Consider the following 20,187-nt stretch of genomic DNA (forward strand, 5'->3'; position numbering starts at 1 on the left):
ACAATTTATAACAAATTACTTAAACCACCAACATCATCTATGTTAAGTAACAATTATTACTCATTGTCATTTCTGGTATAAGGTGGCGGAGAAATAACCCATGCAGTAAGCGTTTTTTTATTCATAAATAATTATTTATATAAATCAAGGCAAACCTAACCTTAAAAGCCTTATTAGTTGTACCATGGCACAGATCATATAATACTAACGTACAGATGCCTCACGTCATACAACGAAACTGTGCCGTTCTAACTCGGGCAATTCTTCGGGCTATTTTTAGTTCTAATAAATGACCACTAGATGCCGCTAAAACGCCCTTTTTTTAGCGGCATCTAGTGGTCATTTATTGATGGGATCGAACGAATCGAGCGACATCTAGTGAAATTTCAGCTTACTGAGTGCAAGTCATTGCAAGCACAATATATTACTTAGAGTTAGAGTAAAATTAAGATAATAGATGGCGCAAACGGATTTTTTTTTCTCAACGTTGACATGTTAGTATTATAATCTGTGACAATGATCAGTGACATTGTCAAGGTGACAGTTGTTAGTTGACATACGATTATTTCTGATGTTTGGTGGTCTTCATTTTGTATTGGCAAAAATATATCTCCAACTCCTGTAAGTATCTAATTAGTTACTAAAACTGGAAGATACTTAATTAAAAACATAGCTAAGGTCCTACCTAGAACGCAATCGTCCCTTATCATCCCGGGCGTTTCGTAAAACCGACTGAGGAGAACCTTTATAAAAGACAAGTCTTTTCTAGCATGATGAATCATTACATTGGACCACCGGTTAAGCACCTGAGGACTTTGTATAAAGTGCTTCCAAATTAGTCTCTGCTTAATAGTGGCTCTGCCCAGCCTAATCGGGATTACAGGCGTGAGTATAAGTATGTATGTAGTAGATACTTTTTTTGTGTAGCTGTCACCTATCTATGGTACAAATCATAATATACTGTTTGTTGAAAAAAGTTAAATAAGTCTAGTTAGGCAGTGAGCGTGTTGTGAATTTAAGCCTGTAACTTATTTCAGATCTCTAAAGACGATGATAACCATTGTGAAGAATGACATGCAAAGGCTATTAGAACCACATATCAACAATTTTCTGACCATGACCAAGTGATGAATATGATAAAAGTCTACCTCATGAAAGCCACACTACTTTTCAAAGAAAAATATTTTCTTTGGAGTTGTAGGTATTATAGTGAAAACTTAATCTTGACTTCTGTTCTGCATAAATGAGAATCGCACTATGCCAGGTATGTATGCTTAAATTATTATCCCATTAACCCATTTCTTTGAGCTCGAATATCTAAATGTTCAATAAAGTAGATAAATTTCAAACTCATCGGATTACATGCGTAATAGGTCATTCATGTGTCTAAATGTAAAAAATAGAACCTACTATTACTACTCCATTCCACCAATCTACTCATTGGTATAAGAGAGTATTAACTCACACTTACTCTCCTTAAGTCTCCTTCTCAGGGCGGACAGAGCAGAGTTTTGGCACACAAGGTGTATATACATTGCAATATACCTACTATTATTATATAGTCACTATTACTCTAATATAAAATAGGTCATAATGGTACACTTGTTTGCATCTCAAACGATGAACACCAGTTCAAACCCTGGTACCGGACTTGCATTAATTTATTTTAAACAGTTCACATCTAGCACAGTTGGCTCGACCATTATAGGTAGCGATACGGCCTATCATTAGCCCAACAGAAAGCTTGTGAGGTGCGTGTGCTCAGTTCATCTTGTGATGAATGTTACTTTGACTACCTCAATGGGATGCAAGATCTTGCTTATGTTATGTTATTATATTATCTGTGATACATAACACAACACAACACACACACACAACACAACAGCACAACGTAACAGCCTCCGTGGTCTAGTGGTTAAAGCGTTAGGCTCACGATCTGGAGGTCCGGGTTCGATTCCCGATGGGGACATTGTCGAAATCACTTTGTGAGACTGTCCTTTGTTTGGTAAGGACTTTTCAGGCTTGAATCACCTGATTGTCCGAAAAAGTAAGATGATTCCGTGCTTCGGAGGGCACGTTAAGCCGTTGGTCCCGGCTATTAGCCGTAAAAACACCTCCACCAACCCGCATTGGAGCAGCGTGGTGGAGTATGCTCCATACCCCCTCCGGTTGATTGAGGGGAGGCCTGTGCCCAGCAGTGGGACGTATATAGGCTGTTTATGTTTATGTGATACATAGATAAACTAATGCCTATAATACCTGATGGGTGGTAGAAATGTTTTGTTCTGAATATCATTGCCGATCAAAATTAATGTGCTCTTTTAATAACTATTATATTTTCATTTGTAGGTAACATAATGTAGCGAGTACCCTGGTTGAGTCAAGATAATATAAGTGGAAAGATAATGTGGCCCAAGTAGTAAAGGAAAGGATGTGCAAACAGCCGAATGTGAATCTGGCAATAATGTGCCTGTTTAAATGAGTTTTAGTTGAGTACCAAATAGTTACCTAGGTTTTCCTGGGAAAAACACTGATCCAGCCTTTCTGATTCAACTGAGTTTTTGTATGGTTTTGAATAAATAACTAAACAATAGAAATGTGTCTTTTTTATTTTACTATCCCCTTTCCATTACATAGATATGTATCATTTAAAGTAACTATAAATAATTAATTGTTCATTACAACAAATATATTATATACAAATAGTATTAGTTTATGATAATTAAGATACCTACTTGATTATTAAAATTATCAAATTTAATGAAGTTGGATTTTTTTTAATGACTAGAATGAAAATACAATAAATATTCAATTAAACTACTTCTTTAATTCAAAAGGTGTTACATTTTGTTTTTGTTAGATACAATACTAATTTCTTTTTTAATACTTTGCATTTTGACGTGTCTTCAGTAATTGACAACCGTCTTCTCTTCGGCGTGTTAAACTGGTATGCTACTGCTGGCGGCTCCACGAGCTCTTCAAGTTCGCAGTCGCGAAGCCGTTTATTTTTGTACACCTTTTTCGGTGTCAGTACTTAAAAAGTACCTGATGAACCTAAAAAGAAAAATTGTATTAAATAATGTCCTACCTACTTAAGTAAGTGGAATGATAAGGCTTTATTACCTACATTAACTCGATTCATCTGCCACACACGATGCGTCAGGTCATCGTGTGTACCAATGTAACCTACCTACCTATAAAATGTATGACGAAATCGTGGGTCGCCCACCAATGAACTATTTATTATAACACTTCCCGATCTCGATGCCCGAGCCCGCGATCTCGAGTAATCTCGACGCATCGCGTTTGGGTAGTTTAATAACCGCTATAATATATACCTATAAGCCCTGTAAGCGCGGTGCACTGTTTTGTACAAGATTGTAAACAACTACGTCTCAATTACGTGTGTCGAGCAACTATAGACTTTATGTCATTATAAAGATAAGATCCATTCTGGCTTGTTGCGTTGCGCGAGGTCACGTGTTATTACGATTGTAGGTAGGCAGGTACCTACCTACTGGCTGAGTCGCGCAAACGCAAATGATAGGTCCGATGCGATGCGATGCGTAGTAGGTATGTAGGTAAATCTGCCTATATGTTTGTTACCTCTTCAGACTTAAACAAATGGTTACGTTATGGTAGGTTACATTACCTACGCATCTACGACAATCGCCGTCTGCGTAAAGTTGAAAGCGAAAAGCTACTTTTTCTACCTATAGCTACCTAACTTACCTATTAGGGTATTAAGTAGGTATTATAGATAGTAGGTAGGTATCTTGGTATAGGTATAATAAAGTCGTAAATTTCTGTTTTCATAATATTTTACGTCTTTAATTATTTTAAACCCTACAATTTATGTTAATACGGCTTTATTATAGTTTAGTTACTGAAAATGGTTCGGAATCGAGACGTCTATAGGCACCTATCGAACCTAACTATCATCACAGCCCGGACACTTCATACAAACAACCTATCCCCTACTTTAAACATTTAACTAGGTAGGTAGGTACCTACATTAACTTGTCTACATCTAAGTAGTAGGTAAGTTGTAATTAGCTAGGTACCTAACATTTCAAAAAACTCAAGGTCGGTAGGTATCATTCACGTAATAACTCACTATCACTATACTAAAACCCAATATTATGTAGATATTCAAGCAATAGGTACCTAAACTACAATAAAAATGTGATTGTATTTGTATTAATTCGGTGGTAGGTAAGTACCTACCTACCCAATTGTAGGTAATAACTTGACAAATTAATTGTGCTTACCTGGTGAGGAAGTGCTTGAGCGATTTTGAAGGTCTTGAGTCTGATATGGTTCTGGAACTGCACTTCTCTGGAGTCTTTTTCTATGACCAGTCTCATTTCGTACATACTTGATATTGAAATGGTCAATGCATAAATACCTTGACCGCAAATTTTCTGCAGGCAAGTGGGCAATGTTCATATTACCTACAAGAAAAGAATATAATGTTCAATAAAACATAAATAGCCTATAGATGTTCCACTGCTGGATCATCTCTACCCTCTACCCTCAAATAACAGGAGGTAATCGTTTTGGTGGTAGCCCGGACCAACTATATAATTTCTGAAGCAAAGCTTACTCTTACTTTTTCGGACAAATAAGTGACTTAGTCCGCATTGTCATAACTAAACAAAGATTAATGGTTGGATCTTGGTAGTGGTTGCCTGGAAGAAATTGCTTAAACAGGCCTCCCATTTGTACTGTAGTAGGTATGTTGCATAAATTTTTGTATGTTCTGTTTGTGATCATTAAAAATATTTGATTTGTGATGAATAATCTCACAAAGTAATTTTGATAATATCAGGAACAGTATCCGGACCTCCAGATCATAAGCCTAATGTTCTAATCAATAATACACAGAGGCAGAATCCACTAATACAGCAACTTTTGACATGTCTTATTAAGTTCTTGTAGGTACCTACCTATACATAATGTATGTATAGATTGGTACCTGCTGAAAGGTAGTCAGGCGTGAGCGAGACCAAGATACTAGGTATACCTCATTTGGGTTCCTGGCTTCTGTACACAGTCCCGATGTGTGAAATTGGTATAAAACTGTAGGTTTGGTAGATAGTAATTTATCTTAGGTATCTATTAAGACTGTATAAGAAGAAATAAATTAATGTTTTATTTTTATTTATTTTCAACTTAAATTAAAAGTAAATGTGTAAGTAGATATCTGGGGGGTCAAAATGGCTACATCAAAGCAATTCATCTAAGAAAGCAATATTGCTATTTGACATTTTTTTGCATCGCACACTTACTTTTATATGCACAAATGTGAAACTGCAATATTGCTTACTTAGATGAATTGCTTCAATGTGGGTATTTTAACCGCCCTGGTCTATAAACTGTTCAATAAAACAGTCCAAAATTCAGAAATAATTATGTACTTGATTGACTTTTTTTAACTTTTGTCCCTTTTATTCCACAGTTCACTTGGAAATATAAATGCATCACATACAGTATTGGCATATAGTAGGTACTTTACAAGTTTTTGACTATTCGTGCTTTAGTAGTTACAGCAATTGGTTCAGAATCTGGAGGCCCTGAGTTCCCAGTAAGAATATGTTAAAAATCACTAATTAAGATTTTCAAGTTTGATTAGTATATCTATATGCCATGCTAAATTACCCAATTGTACAAAAGTTAATTTAATAATTCCAAATTGACATTGAGCACAATACCTAATTATATTATGTTCTTCAGACAGAAAAAACTGTTCTACTGCTCTAAACTGTTGATCTCAGCTTGATTTTAAGTATTACATTAATTATGGTAAACTAAATGGTGACAAATGATAAACCGATTATCAAAATAATAGTCTAGCAAATAGGGGGAGTGGCAATAACTTTACCACCATGTTAAGTAGGTATTTCTTTTTATTTTATTCCAGTCTTGATTGTCATTGATTCTTTCAAATTGTTTGTTTGATAACTTTTTGCAGTTTAATATTAAAAATAAATAAAAGTAAACGTTTAACTACTTACCGCAATTCTCAAGCCATACTTTTAGGCGGTTGACGTCATTCCACGGAAAACGGAACATTGACTTCTGTTCCGAAGAATTTGCACAATTATAATAAGAACAATTGTCTGCAGGCATTTTTTATAACCACTGTTCCTGTGTCGCTACGTGAAAGCAGGTTTCATGAAGCCAAATCAAAGTCCGATTTCAGTCCAGGGTCAGTTTGTAAATCACAATACACAAAACGTAGAAGGCGCGTTCGACTCGGAATTCAAACGAACGAAAACAAACATTTTCAAAGGTAGGTAGGTACTATACGTTATTTGAAAGTTGCGTTTTTTTTGTTCTAAAATTTAGTTTCTAATGATATCTATAGGTAGTTATATTATTTTTAAAATTTGATATTGTATCTCCCATAATTATTACAACGGAATTACAACTAAACATTTAATAAATTCAATAAAAATGTATTTTGCAAATAAACACAAACTTTTAAAAACGTAATATTTTATTATCTGTGGCAAAGCTAGATCGATGTTGCAATAATTAACGATAGATGGCGCAACTTTAAGCGACCTTCTTACACACAGTTATAGATGGCGTTGATTAAAACTAGATCGTTCAACCCCTCAACAAGCTCCATACTCGACGTAGTTCCGACGTAAATCCGCTAGAGTAACCACTAAATTTAAAAATATAAAAATATCCATTAAATGCCAATATCTTTGATTAACTTTTGGTTGGAGTATAACTTTTAAATTATAAAACATAATTTTAGTGCCTATTTATCGATTATTGGCTTTTAAAGAAACTTTAATTACAAATCGGTACTATTAGCGTCATCTATTGAATTTTTTTTGAACAATGTTTCCTAATGTTCGCGATGAGAACCCATGGTCATGGGTTAGAAGTTTGTGTTTGGGTTCTCATCGAGAACCCATGGTCATGGGTTCTCATCGCGAACATTAGGAAACATTGTTCAAAAAAAATTCAATAGATGACGCTAATAGTACCGATTTGTAATTAAAGTTTCTTTAAAAGCCAATAATCGATAAATAGGCACTAAAATTATGTTTTATAATTTAAAAGTTATACTCCAACCAAAAGTTAATCAAAGATATTGGCATTTAATGGATATTTTTATATTTTTAAATTTAGTGGTTACTCTAGCGGATTTACGTCGGAACTACGTCGAGTATGGAGCTTGTTGAGGGGTTGAACGATCTAGTTTTAATCAACGCCATCTATAACTGTGTGTAAGAAGGTCGCTTAAAGTTGCGCCATCTATCGTTAATTATTGCAACATCGATCTAGCTTTGCCACAGATAATAAAATATTACGTTTTTAAAAGTTTGTGTTTATTTGCAAAATACATTTTTATTGAATTTATTAAATGTTTAGTTGTAATTCCGTTGTAATAATTATGGGAGATACAATATCAAATTTTAAAAATAATATAACTACCTATAGATATCATTAGAAACTAAATTTTAGAACAAAAAAAACGCAACTTTCAAATAACGTATAGTACCTACCTACCTTTGAAAATGTTTGTTTTCGTTCGTTTGAATTCCGAGTCGAACGCGCCTTCTACGTTTTGTGTATTGTGATTTACAAACTGACCCTGGACTGAAATCGGACTTTGATTTGGCTTCATGAAACCTGCTTTCACGTAGCGACACAGGAACAGTGGTTATAAAAAATGCCTGCAGACAATTGTTCTTATTATAATTGTGCAAATTCTTCGGAACAGAAGTCAATGTTCCGTTTTCCGTGGAATGACGTCAACCGCCTAAAAGTATGGCTTGAGAATTGCGGTAAGTAGTTAAACGTTTACTTTTATTTATTTTTAATATTAAACTGCAAAAAGTTATCAAACAAACAATTTGAAAGAATCAATGACAATCAAGACTGGAATAAAATAAAAAGAAATACCTACTTAACATGGTGGTAAAGTTATTGCCACTCCCCCTATTTGCTAGACTATTATTTTGATAATCGGTTTATCATTTGTCACCATTTAGTTTACCATAATTAATGTAATACTTAAAATCAAGCTGAGATCAACAGTTTAGAGCAGTAGAACAGTTTTTTCTGTCTGAAGAACATAATATAATTAGGTATTGTGCTCAATGTCAATTTGGAATTATTAAATTAACTTTTGTACAATTGGGTAATTTAGCATGGCATATAGATATACTAATCAAACTTGAAAATCTTAATTAGTGATTTTTAACATATTCTTACTGGGAACTCAGGGCCTCCAGATTCTGAACCAATTGCTGTAACTACTAAAGCACGAATAGTCAAAAACTTGTAAAGTACCTACTATATGCCAATACTGTATGTGATGCATTTATATTTCCAAGTGAACTGTGGAATAAAAGGGACAAAAGTTAAAAAAAGTCAATCAAGTACATAATTATTTCTGAATTTTGGACTGTTTTATTGAACAGTTTATAGACCAGGGCGGTTAAAATACCCACATTGAAGCAATTCATCTAAGTAAGCAATATTGCAGTTTCACATTTGTGCATATAAAAGTAAGTGTGCGATGCAAAAAAATGTCAAATAGCAATATTGCTTTCTTAGATGAATTGCTTTGATGTAGCCATTTTGACCCCCCAGATATCTACTTACACATTTACTTTTAATTTAAGTTGAAAATAAATAAAAATAAAACATTAATTTATTTCTTCTTATACAGTCTTAATAGATACCTAAGATAAATTACTATCTACCAAACCTACAGTTTTATACCAATTTCACACATCGGGACTGTGTACAGAAGCCAGGAACCCAAATGAGGTATACCTAGTATCTTGGTCTCGCTCACGCCTGACTACCTTTCAGCAGGTACCAATCTATACATACATTATGTATAGGTAGGTACCTACAAGAACTTAATAAGACATGTCAAAAGTTGCTGTATTAGTGGATTCTGCCTCTGTGTATTATTGATTAGAACATTAGGCTTATGATCTGGAGGTCCGGATACTGTTCCTGATATTATCAAAATTACTTTGTGAGATTATTCATCACAAATCAAATATTTTTAATGATCACAAACAGAACATACAAAAATTTATGCAACATACCTACTACAGTACAAATGGGAGGCCTGTTTAAGCAATTTCTTCCAGGCAACCACTACCAAGATCCAACCATTAATCTTTGTTTAGTTATGACAATGCGGACTAAGTCACTTATTTGTCCGAAAAAGTAAGAGTAAGCTTTGCTTCAGAAATTATATAGTTGGTCCGGGCTACCACCAAAACGATTACCTCCTGTTATTTGAGGGTAGAGGGTAGAGATGATCCAGCAGTGGAACATCTATAGGCTATTTATGTTTTATTGAACATTATATTCTTTTCTTGTAGGTAATATGAACATTGCCCACTTGCCTGCAGAAAATTTGCGGTCAAGGTATTTATGCATTGACCATTTCAATATCAAGTATGTACGAAATGAGACTGGTCATAGAAAAAGACTCCAGAGAAGTGCAGTTCCAGAACCATATCAGACTCAAGACCTTCAAAATCGCTCAAGCACTTCCTCACCAGGTAAGCACAATTAATTTGTCAAGTTATTACCTACAATTGGGTAGGTAGGTACTTACCTACCACCGAATTAATACAAATACAATCACATTTTTATTGTAGTTTAGGTACCTATTGCTTGAATATCTACATAATATTGGGTTTTAGTATAGTGATAGTGAGTTATTACGTGAATGATACCTACCGACCTTGAGTTTTTTGAAATGTTAGGTACCTAGCTAATTACAACTTACCTACTACTTAGATGTAGACAAGTTAATGTAGGTACCTACCTACCTAGTTAAATGTTTAAAGTAGGGGATAGGTTGTTTGTATGAAGTGTCCGGGCTGTGATGATAGTTAGGTTCGATAGGTGCCTATAGACGTCTCGATTCCGAACCATTTTCAGTAACTAAACTATAATAAAGCCGTATTAACATAAATTGTAGGGTTTAAAATAATTAAAGACGTAAAATATTATGAAAACAGAAATTTACGACTTTATTATACCTATACCAAGATACCTACCTACTATCTATAATACCTACTTAATACCCTAATAGGTAAGTTAGGTAGCTATAGGTAGAAAAAGTAGCTTTTCGCTTTCAACTTTACGCAGACGGCGATTGTCGTAGATGCGTAGGTAATGTAACCTACCATAACGTAACCATTTGTTTAAGTCTGAAGAGGTAACAAACATATAGGCAGATTTACCTACATACCTACTACGCATCGCATCGCATCGGACCTATCATTTGCGTTTGCGCGACTCAGCCAGTAGGTAGGTACCTGCCTACCTACAATCGTAATAACACGTGACCTCGCGCAACGCAACAAGCCAGAATGGATCTTATCTTTATAATGACATAAAGTCTATAGTTGCTCGACACACGTAATTGAGACGTAGTTGTTTACAATCTTGTACAAAACAGTGCACCGCGCTTACAGGGCTTATAGGTATATATTATAGCGGTTATTAAACTACCCAAACGCGATGCGTCGAGATTACTCGAGATCGCGGGCTCGGGCATCGAGATCGGGAAGTGTTATAATAAATAGTTCATTGGTGGGCGACCCACGATTTCGTCATACATTTTATAGGTAGGTAGGTTACATTGGTACACACGATGACCTGACGCATCGTGTGTGGCAGATGAATCGAGTTAATGTAGGTAATAAAGCCTTATCATTCCACTTACTTAAGTAGGTAGGACATTATTTAATACAATTTTTCTTTTTAGGTTCATCAGGTACTTTTTAAGTACTGACACCGAAAAAGGTGTACAAAAATAAACGGCTTCGCGACTGCGAACTTGAAGAGCTCGTGGAGCCGCCAGCAGTAGCATACCAGTTTAACACGCCGAAGAGAAGACGGTTGTCAATTACTGAAGACACGTCAAAATGCAAAGTATTAAAAAAGAAATTAGTATTGTATCTAACAAAAACAAAATGTAACACCTTTTGAATTAAAGAAGTAGTTTAATTGAATATTTATTGTATTTTCATTCTAGTCATTAAAAAAAATCCAACTTCATTAAATTTGATAATTTTAATAATCAAGTAGGTATCTTAATTATCATAAACTAATACTATTTGTATATAATATATTTGTTGTAATGAACAATTAATTATTTATAGTTACTTTAAATGATACATATCTATGTAATGGAAAGGGGATAGTAAAATAAAAAAGACACATTTCTATTGTTTAGTTATTTATTCAAAACCATACAAAAACTCAGTTGAATCAGAAAGGCTGGATCAGTGTTTTTCCCAGGAAAACCTAGGTAACTATTTGGTACTCAACTAAAACTCATTTAAACAGGCACATTATTGCCAGATTCACATTCGGCTGTTTGCACATCCTTTCCTTTACTACTTGGGCCACATTATCTTTCCACTTATATTATCTTGACTCAACCAGGGTACTCGCTACATTATGTTACCTACAAATGAAAATATAATAGTTATTAAAAGAGCACATTAATTTTGATCGGCAATGATATTCAGAACAAAACATTTCTACCACCCATCAGGTATTATAGGCATTAGTTTATCTATGTATCACATAAACATAAACAGCCTATATACGTCCCACTGCTGGGCACAGGCCTCCCCTCAATCAACCGGAGGGGGTATGGAGCATACTCCACCACGCTGCTCCAATGCGGGTTGGTGGAGGTGTTTTTACGGCTAATAGCCGGGACCAACGGCTTAACGTGCCCTCCGAAGCACGGAATCATCTTACTTTTTCGGACAATCAGGTGATTCAAGCCTGAAAAGTCCTTACCAAACAAAGGACAGTCTCACAAAGTGATTTCGACAATGTCCCCATCGGGAATCGAACCCGGACCTCCAGATCGTGAGCCTAACGCTTTAACCACTAGACCACGGAGGCTGTTACGTTGTGCTGTTGTGTTGTGTGTGTGTGTTGTGTTGTGTTATGTATCACAGATAATATAATAACATAACATAAGCAAGATCTTGCATCCCATTGAGGTAGTCAAAGTAACATTCATCACAAGATGAACTGAGCACACGCACCTCACAAGCTTTCTGTTGGGCTAATGATAGGCCGTATCGCTACCTATAATGGTCGAGCCAACTGTGCTAGATGTGAACTGTTTAAAATAAATTAATGCAAGTCCGGTACCAGGGTTTGAACTGGTGTTCATCGTTTGAGATGCAAACAAGTGTACCATTATGACCTATTTTATATTAGAGTAATAGTGACTATATAATAATAGTAGGTATATTGCAATGTATATACACCTTGTGTGCCAAAACTCTGCTCTGTCCGCCCTGAGAAGGAGACTTAAGGAGAGTAAGTGTGAGTTAATACTCTCTTATACCAATGAGTAGATTGGTGGAATGGAGTAGTAATAGTAGGTTCTATTTTTTACATTTAGACACATGAATGACCTATTACGCATGTAATCCGATGAGTTTGAAATTTATCTACTTTATTGAACATTTAGATATTCGAGCTCAAAGAAATGGGTTAATGGGATAATAATTTAAGCATACATACCTGGCATAGTGCGATTCTCATTTATGCAGAACAGAAGTCAAGATTAAGTTTTCACTATAATACCTACAACTCCAAAGAAAATATTTTTCTTTGAAAAGTAGTGTGGCTTTCATGAGGTAGACTTTTATCATATTCATCACTTGGTCATGGTCAGAAAATTGTTGATATGTGGTTCTAATAGCCTTTGCATGTCATTCTTCACAATGGTTATCATCGTCTTTAGAGATCTGAAATAAGTTACAGGCTTAAATTCACAACACGCTCACTGCCTAACTAGACTTATTTAACTTTTTTCAACAAACAGTATATTATGATTTGTACCATAGATAGGTGACAGCTACACAAAAAAAGTATCTACTACATACATACTTATACTCACGCCTGTAATCCCGATTAGGCTGGGCAGAGCCACTATTAAGCAGAGACTAATTTGGAAGCACTTTATACAAAGTCCTCAGGTGCTTAACCGGTGGTCCAATGTAATGATTCATCATGCTAGAAAAGACTTGTCTTTTATAAAGGTTCTCCTCAGTCGGTTTTACGAAACGCCCGGGATGATAAGGGACGATTGCGTTCTAGGTAGGACCTTAGCTATGTTTTTAATTAAGTATCTTCCAGTTTTAGTAACTAATTAGATACTTACAGGAGTTGGAGATATATTTTTGCCAATACAAAATGAAGACCACCAAACATCAGAAATAATCGTATGTCAACTAACAACTGTCACCTTGACAATGTCACTGATCATTGTCACAGATTATAATACTAACATGTCAACGTTGAGAAAAAAAAATCCGTTTGCGCCATCTATTATCTTAATTTTACTCTAACTCTAAGTAACATATTGTGCTTGCAATGACTTGCACTCAGTAAGCTGAAATTTCACTAGATGTCGCTCGATTCGTTCGATCCCATCAATAAATGACCACTAGATGCCGCTAAAAAAAGGGCGTTTTAGCGGCATCTAGTGGTCATTTATTAGAACTAAAAATAGCCCGAAGAATTGCCCGAGTTAGAACGGCACAGTTTCGTTGTATGACGTGAGGCATCTGTACGTTAGTATTATATGATCTGTGGTTGTACTGTAAACTAGAGTATTGCAACTTTTTTATGGAAGATTGTTAGAAGAGTGTCAATTTATAAGCAAGAACAATACAATTTTATTTCACCTTTTTTCCATTTTTCCTCTTCGTCCACCGATTGAAAACCAAAGTGCGTTTGTTTAGTTTTGTTACTCGACTCGTCCTTGCTGGCTTGGGTACTAAAACCACACGTTCTATATACCGCCGGCGAAGGTCTCTTAGAAGAAATGAATCTAATAACTGATCTTCTAAGGGCCATCGTAAAATAAATATATTAAGTCGAGCGAAAGCGACCAACAATTTGGCAAAATGCAAAATTGACAGATAGACCAAAAGTATGAATGAAAACAGCTGATTGTCCATTCAATTATACTGTTCTACGTTTTGTTGTTAAGAATATCTTTACATAATGTTTCATATTAACAAAAAAGCATTTAAGTGATTTAACCAAATAGAATTAGAGTTAAATAAATACTAGTTTTAAAGATCTATCTAAAAAGTAATGATCTTTTTAGCTATATTTAAATATATTGTAGCACGCTTTAGTAAATTTTGGTACATTACAAACATAACGCATTTCCAAAAAGTTTGTTGATAAGCGAACTGGATGAAAACAAATCTAGATTTCTTCGGAAATGAATCAATTTTCCCAACTTTATCGCGATAAATGATACTCACTCGTATCAGCACATTCCTGTCATTCAGAAGTATTACTTATTATAGGTCCCAATGAGGAGAGAGCCTTGCTCTGCTGATTACCAACCAGCGCGACATGTCTTCTACTTCAGCCTCAACGTCTCAGAAACCAAATACTTCTACAATTATAGACGATGGAACTAAGACAGACAGAGCCTGTCAAAGTAAGTCCTTTTAATTTGTAACAAAGTACCAAGAACCACTTCTAATGGTCTTCATAAACTTGTAGGTGATAGGTATGTAGGTACCTATTACCTATCATTTGCAGCAATATTGAATAAACCTGTCTAATGAACGAAGTGCAATCTTAATAAATTATTAAACTATTAATAATAATAATTGCCGTAGTATTACTTACTGTAGTATTCTAGAAAAAATACAATCCATCATCTGCACACAATTCTCTAAAAGAATGGTCATAATATGTTTAAAAATTAAAAGTTTGAAATATTTCTTTTATTAAACTTTTCTAGCATGTGAATGTATAGAAGGGGAGACAGATAGTAATTCCACAGAACCAGAGCCGGAGTACGTACACCACGAGGTTGTCCACTTCAAACAGCAGTTTGCATGGGACTGCGGGCTCTCTTGCGTGCTTATGTTACTGAACGCCTCACAGCGGCAATACTTCCTTGACAACTTTAATGAAATCTGTACCGAGGAAGGCTTTGGCAGCTCCACGTGGACTATTGACTTGTGCTATTTATTGAAGAGGTATGGCGTGAATGGTAAATCCTGATTTTTTTACTCTTTTTCTATGGATCTTATGCTTAAAAAAGTTGTCTTTTGATTACTTGTGCTTTTGCCCACCCCATAACGGATTTTGTGTCAGTTTATGTACATATTTCATTTGGAGTTTACTTATAACATCTTGTAATTTATTTAACGGTGGACATTCTTTTCTTAATCCATCTTTTTTTTTAGTTTTAAGTATGCTACTTATAACATAATAAACATTTGAATGTTTCAGGTTCAATATCAAACACTGTATGTATTCCACCATGATGGGAGTGAACGAAGCTTACGCCAAGATGAGCTACTACGACAGCATTATGAGCTTGGTTAGTTGATACACTTATTAACCTTAATTAGAACAGATGCCAGTATTCAATTCAATTAATTCTACTCGAATCTTCTAAAGACCTTAATTATGGGTGATGGGCTGGCATGTATATAACCATATTGGTCCATTATATCTACGTCAGGGCGTTAAATCAATAGTATCTTGCAAGTTGTCCTCTTAATAGCTTGTGGCTTTGCCTACCCACTTAGGGATCACGGGCGTGAGTTTTTTCTTCTTCTTTTTTTTCTGTACAAATAGTATGATAGTGTCCTATACTATTTCTATTTTAGCATGGTGTTTGTAAGCCAACAACACATAAAGATACAGCCTGGTGCAAAAGAGGCATACCATACAGTTGTCAAATTAAACCATTTTATTTTGACAGCTGGCATATGCACCATGCTGGAATGCAAATAATACAATAGTCGGACCTTCAGTCTCACTGCCGCTATGAACCGGTGCCATGCCGCTGTCGTCCCCAGGACAAGGAGCGCGTGCAGCAGCGGTTCGAGCAGTCGGCCGCGGCCGGCGTGGACATCCGGGAGGGCTGCGTGCGCACGCGGCAGCTGGTGGCGCACCTGGCGCGGCGCGGGCCCGCCATCGTGCTGGTGGACGCCGGCCTGCTGGCCTGCGACCTGTGCAAGCACAACAAGCTCAGGGTCGAGTTCAGGTAGGTAATAGAACTACAAACGATGAAGTCGCACTTGGTGAGCTTTTCGACTGGTCGGGTCACAGTTCTTTGGACATCATCATCAATGCGGATTGTGGTCCCTCTACCCGGCCCGGATAGAAATTGTGAGGGACTTTGTGTGTTAATTTAAAAAAAATCCTTATTTACGTTTTTGTTGATAAATACTATAATATAATCGCTCTCAATCAGTAGTTCTTGGTGGCCACAGATCCGACTTTATCTCGATTCCATCAGGTGTACCTCAGGGTTCTCACCTCGGTCCTCTATTCTACAACGCCTATATCTTTGATATTTACAACAGTTTTAACAGTGCGAACCATTTGTTGTACGCAGATGATAAAAAAATCTTCATGGCTATCAAATCCCCAAATGACTGTAAATTACTACAAAATGACCTCAATAATTTATATAATTACTATCAAAAAAATAATATCACACTTAGTATTAATAAATGTCAATGCATTAGCTTTACGCGCAAAAAGAAGCCCACATTGTTCCAATATAACTTTAATGGCGTTGTGGTGGAGAGGACCGAGTTGGTTCGCGATTTAGGAGTTCTACTCGACTCTAAAATGTCTTTGACTCAGCATATTGATAACATAACCAGTCGCGCATTTCGCAACCTAGGTTTCGTATTTAGAACCTGTCAACCTTTTAAACATATAATAAGTTTAAAAGTGGTGTACTTTACATATGTAAGGTGCATCCTTGAGTATGCTAGTCCTATTTGGTCGCCATACTACGCTACACATATTGACCGCATCGAGCGAATTCAAAAGAAATTCATTTCACATCTAAATTATAAATTTAAATTGAATAAATCAATAGCGGAATCGTACGAAAATAACTGTCGTCATTTTAATTTTTTATCACTTGAAGAAAGGCGTCTCTTATTGGATATGAGTTTTTTATTCGATGTAATACGTGGCCGTTTGAATTGCCCCAACCTCCTCTCAGGCTTATACTTGAGCGCGCCTATGCGCCGTACGCGTCACACGAAACTGTTCGCCCCTCCCTTTCACACTACCAGGTATGGTCGTAATGCGGTGCTCACTCGTCTTGCTAACATATATAATGATATGTTTGATATTATTGACCCTTTTATTGGTACCAAAGATACGTTTATGAAAAATATAGCTGAACTTTTACTCAAACAATCTAACCAAATAACTTAAACCTCATCTTAACAACTTATACTCGTGACTGTCTTCTATTGGTACCTAATTTTGCTCAGGCTTTATCAATATTTGTTTTCAACTACCTATTTATTAATAACCTAACGTATAGGTAAGTTCGCTGTATCGGGTTTACTTTATATATATATATATATATATATATATATATATATATATATATATATATCTTAGTTTGTATGTGTTCATTCAAGGTATATATACCTATATTAATAATGTTTTAGTTATTTATATAAATCGTATGTATGTAAGTATATGTGTGAATATGTATGTGTATATGTATGTATGTATGTGTATATTAATATCAAGTTTTTTATACATACGAGGGGAGGTCAAAAAGTTCGCGGAATGGAGGGGTTGGAGGGGGTTGGTTTGCTCGTACAGGTAGCCGCTAGTTGCACACCTCATTAACAGTATATGTACCAAGTTTGAAGCAAATCGGGTCATTAACGTTTGAACCATCGACCAGCAAACAAGTGAATCGGGAAGAACTCAGCGAATATGGAGAAAATTGAACACCGCGCCGTCATTAAGTTCCTCACCAAGCAAGGAAAATCCGCTCAGACGATTTTTCAAGAGCTGTTAGCAGTTTACGCGGACTCTGCCCCTGGTAAAACCATGGTTTACAAGTGGCATAGTCTTTTCAAGCAAGGAAGAGAGTCGATTGAAGATGACCCCCGCTCCGGACGGCCCATTGAGGCCACCACACCGGAAATCATCGAAAAAGTAGAGAAACTTGTATTAGAAGATACCCGCTTGAAGAAGAAGCAGCTTGCAGCAATGGTCGGTGTATCCGAAACAAGTATTTTAAATATCCTACATCAACATCTTGGGATGACTAAGGTCAGCGCAAGATGGGTTCCAAGAATGCTCACGCCACTTCAAAAAAGCGAGCGTGTCGAGTGTTCTCGCCAGTTTTTAGAGCTCTGTGGAGAGAATAAGGAAGAAGTTATGGCCCGGATTGTTACTGGAGATGAAACCTGGGTTCACCACTATGAACCTGAGTCGAAGCAAGAGTCGATGCAGTGGCATAAAAAAGGCACACCTCCTCCAAAGAAGTTTAAGGTGTCACAATCGGCCGGAAAGATCATGGCCACTATTTATTGGGATACAGAAGGTATTTTGCTGATTGATTATAAAGATCGTGGTGTGACTATAACGGGACATTACTACGCTTCTTTACTGGATAGATTGAAAGAGGCTATCAAGGAAAAAAGAAGAGGAAAGCTGTCAAGAGGTGTGCTCCTTTTGCACGACAACGCACCCGTCCACACGTGCCATGTTGCGACGGCTGCCATTCACCGATGCGGGTTCGAAAAATTAAACCACCCGCCTTACAGTACAGACTTGGCCCCCAGCGATTATTATTTGTTCCCAAAAATGAAAAAGGAACTGCGTGGACGAAAATTTGGCGATGATGAAGAAGTCAAGTCTGCAATTTCGGCCTATTTTGACAGCAAAGAGAAATCTTTTTTTTATGATGGAATAAACAAATTATTTGATAGATCCGGAAAATGTGTTAAGGTTAAGGGAGAATATATTGAAAAGGAAAAATAGTTTCGTGTTTAATTTCGACCCCCTTCCCCCTCATTCCGCGAACTTTTTGACCTCCCCTCGTATATCTCATTCCTTTTTTTTTCTAGCTCTGACTAAATACCCCTGAGATCCCAAATTCCTGTTATCACAGTTACCTATTTAGTGTATAAAGAGATTGAGATGGGATCGCTGGATGGGTTACTAAGACAGTTTGGTTCTGCAGTTTCTACTCTCAACAAAAAGAAAATTTCAAAGTGGATAACTATTTTGGCGTATATTGTAAAATTATAACTTAAAATATTTATGTAAAACTAGCTGTTGTTATTCCGAATAAATAAAAATAAATAAAAAATAAAATACGTGGACATAATAACTCGCATGGAGAAACCTAAACCAAACCACTAAAGCAACGTCAAATAGTCTCTGCAAGCTGGGCAAGTCTGCTGCATTCTTTCCTCCCACCATTCCTCCCATGAGTAAGACTTGTTTAATAATGTCCACCTCGCTACAGGCGGCGGCTGGGCGGCAGCTACGCGGGCCACTACATCCTGGTGGTGGGCTACAACAAGCGCGGCGGGCGCCTGCTGTACCGCGACCCCGCGCTGGCGCCGCGGCTGTGTGCCGCGCGCCCCGCCGCGCTGGCCGCCGCGCGGGCCGCGCCCGGCACCGACCACGACGTGGTGCTGGTGCAGCGGCCCTCCAGCTGAGGGGGCGGCCCCACCACGACGTGGTGCTGGTGCAGCGGCCCTCCAGCTGAGGGGGCGGCCCCACCACGACGTGGTGCTGGTGCAGCGGCCCTCCAGCTGAGGGGGCGGCCCCACCACGACGTGGTGCTGGTGCAGCGGCCCTCCAGCTGAGGGGGCGGCCCCACCACGACGTGGTGCTGGTGCAGCGGCCCTCCAGCTGAGGGGGCGGCCCCACCACGACGTGGTGCTGGTGCAGCGGCCCTCCAGCTGAGGGGGCGGCCCCACCACGACGTGGTGCTGGTGCAGCGGCCCTCCAGCTGAGGGGGCGGCCCCACCACGACGTGGTGCTGGTGCAGCGGCCCTCCAGCTGAGGGGGCGGCCCCACCACGACGTGGTGCTGGTGCAGCGGCCCTCCAGCTGAGGGGGCGGCCCCACCACGACGTGGTGCTGGTGCAGCGGCCCTCCAGCTGAGGGGGCGGCCCCACCACGACGTGGTGCTGGTGCAGCGGCCCTCCAGCTGAGGGGGCGGCCCCACCACGACGTGGTGCTGGTGCAGCGGCCCTCCAGCTGAGGGGGCGGCCCCACCACGACGTGGTGCTGATGCAGCGGCCCTCCAGCTGAGGGGGCGGCCCCACCACGACGTGGTGCTGGTGCAGCGGCCCTCCAGCTGAGGGGG

The 20,187-nt window shown here is 37.8% G+C and overlaps 2 protein-coding genes and 1 long non-coding RNA gene across 11 annotated transcripts in view; 1 reads left to right on the plus strand and 2 right to left on the minus strand.

The window, feature by feature from the left end:
- Positions 1-20,187, minus strand: part of LOC126376136 (2-methoxy-6-polyprenyl-1,4-benzoquinol methylase, mitochondrial) — a 28,183-nt gene that overhangs the window by 2,563 nt on the left and 5,433 nt on the right. Inside the window, exon 1 of one of the 5 annotated variants that reach the window (XM_050023316.1) lies at positions 15,837-15,959. The exons of 2 other annotated variants lie outside the window; for them this stretch is intronic. In XM_050023316.1, the coding sequence (XP_049879273.1) occupies positions 15,837-15,870 (34 nt within the window). In that variant the 5' untranslated portion in view covers positions 15,871-15,959. Of the gene's footprint in view, positions 1-13,733; positions 14,102-15,836; positions 15,960-20,187 lie in introns of those variants that run through there. 2 more of the 5 variants (XM_050023313.1, XM_050023314.1) reach the window with 2 other exon arrangements.
- Positions 32-20,121, plus strand: LOC126376140 (protein GUCD1). Of its 5 annotated transcripts, none has more exons than XM_050023326.1 (6): positions 32-105; positions 14,370-14,506; positions 14,816-15,056; positions 15,313-15,403; positions 15,888-16,075; positions 19,337-20,121. In XM_050023326.1, exons 2-6 carry the CDS (start codon positions 14,419-14,421, stop codon positions 19,530-19,532), a joined length of 804 nt encoding a protein of 267 aa, XP_049879283.1. In that variant the 5' UTR covers positions 32-105; positions 14,370-14,418; the 3' UTR covers positions 19,533-20,121. The 5 variants fall into 5 exon arrangements, with proteins under 5 accessions (XP_049879283.1, XP_049879284.1, XP_049879282.1 ...); XM_050023327.1 differs by lacking the exon at positions 32-105 and adding an exon at positions 14,121-14,145; XM_050023325.1 differs by lacking the exon at positions 32-105 and having other exon boundaries at positions 14,224-14,506.
- Positions 11,200-13,299, minus strand: LOC126376148 (uncharacterized). Its single transcript, XR_007567691.1, has 3 exons — positions 13,208-13,299; positions 12,565-12,791; positions 11,200-11,479 (listed from the first exon to the last, which is right to left on the minus strand). It is a non-coding gene; the product is annotated as an uncharacterized LOC126376148 (long non-coding RNA).

Source organism: Pectinophora gossypiella, chromosome 20, assembly GCF_024362695.1.
Source record: "Pectinophora gossypiella chromosome 20, ilPecGoss1.1, whole genome shotgun sequence".
NCBI classification, from domain to species: domain Eukaryota; kingdom Metazoa; phylum Arthropoda; class Insecta; order Lepidoptera; family Gelechiidae; genus Pectinophora; species Pectinophora gossypiella.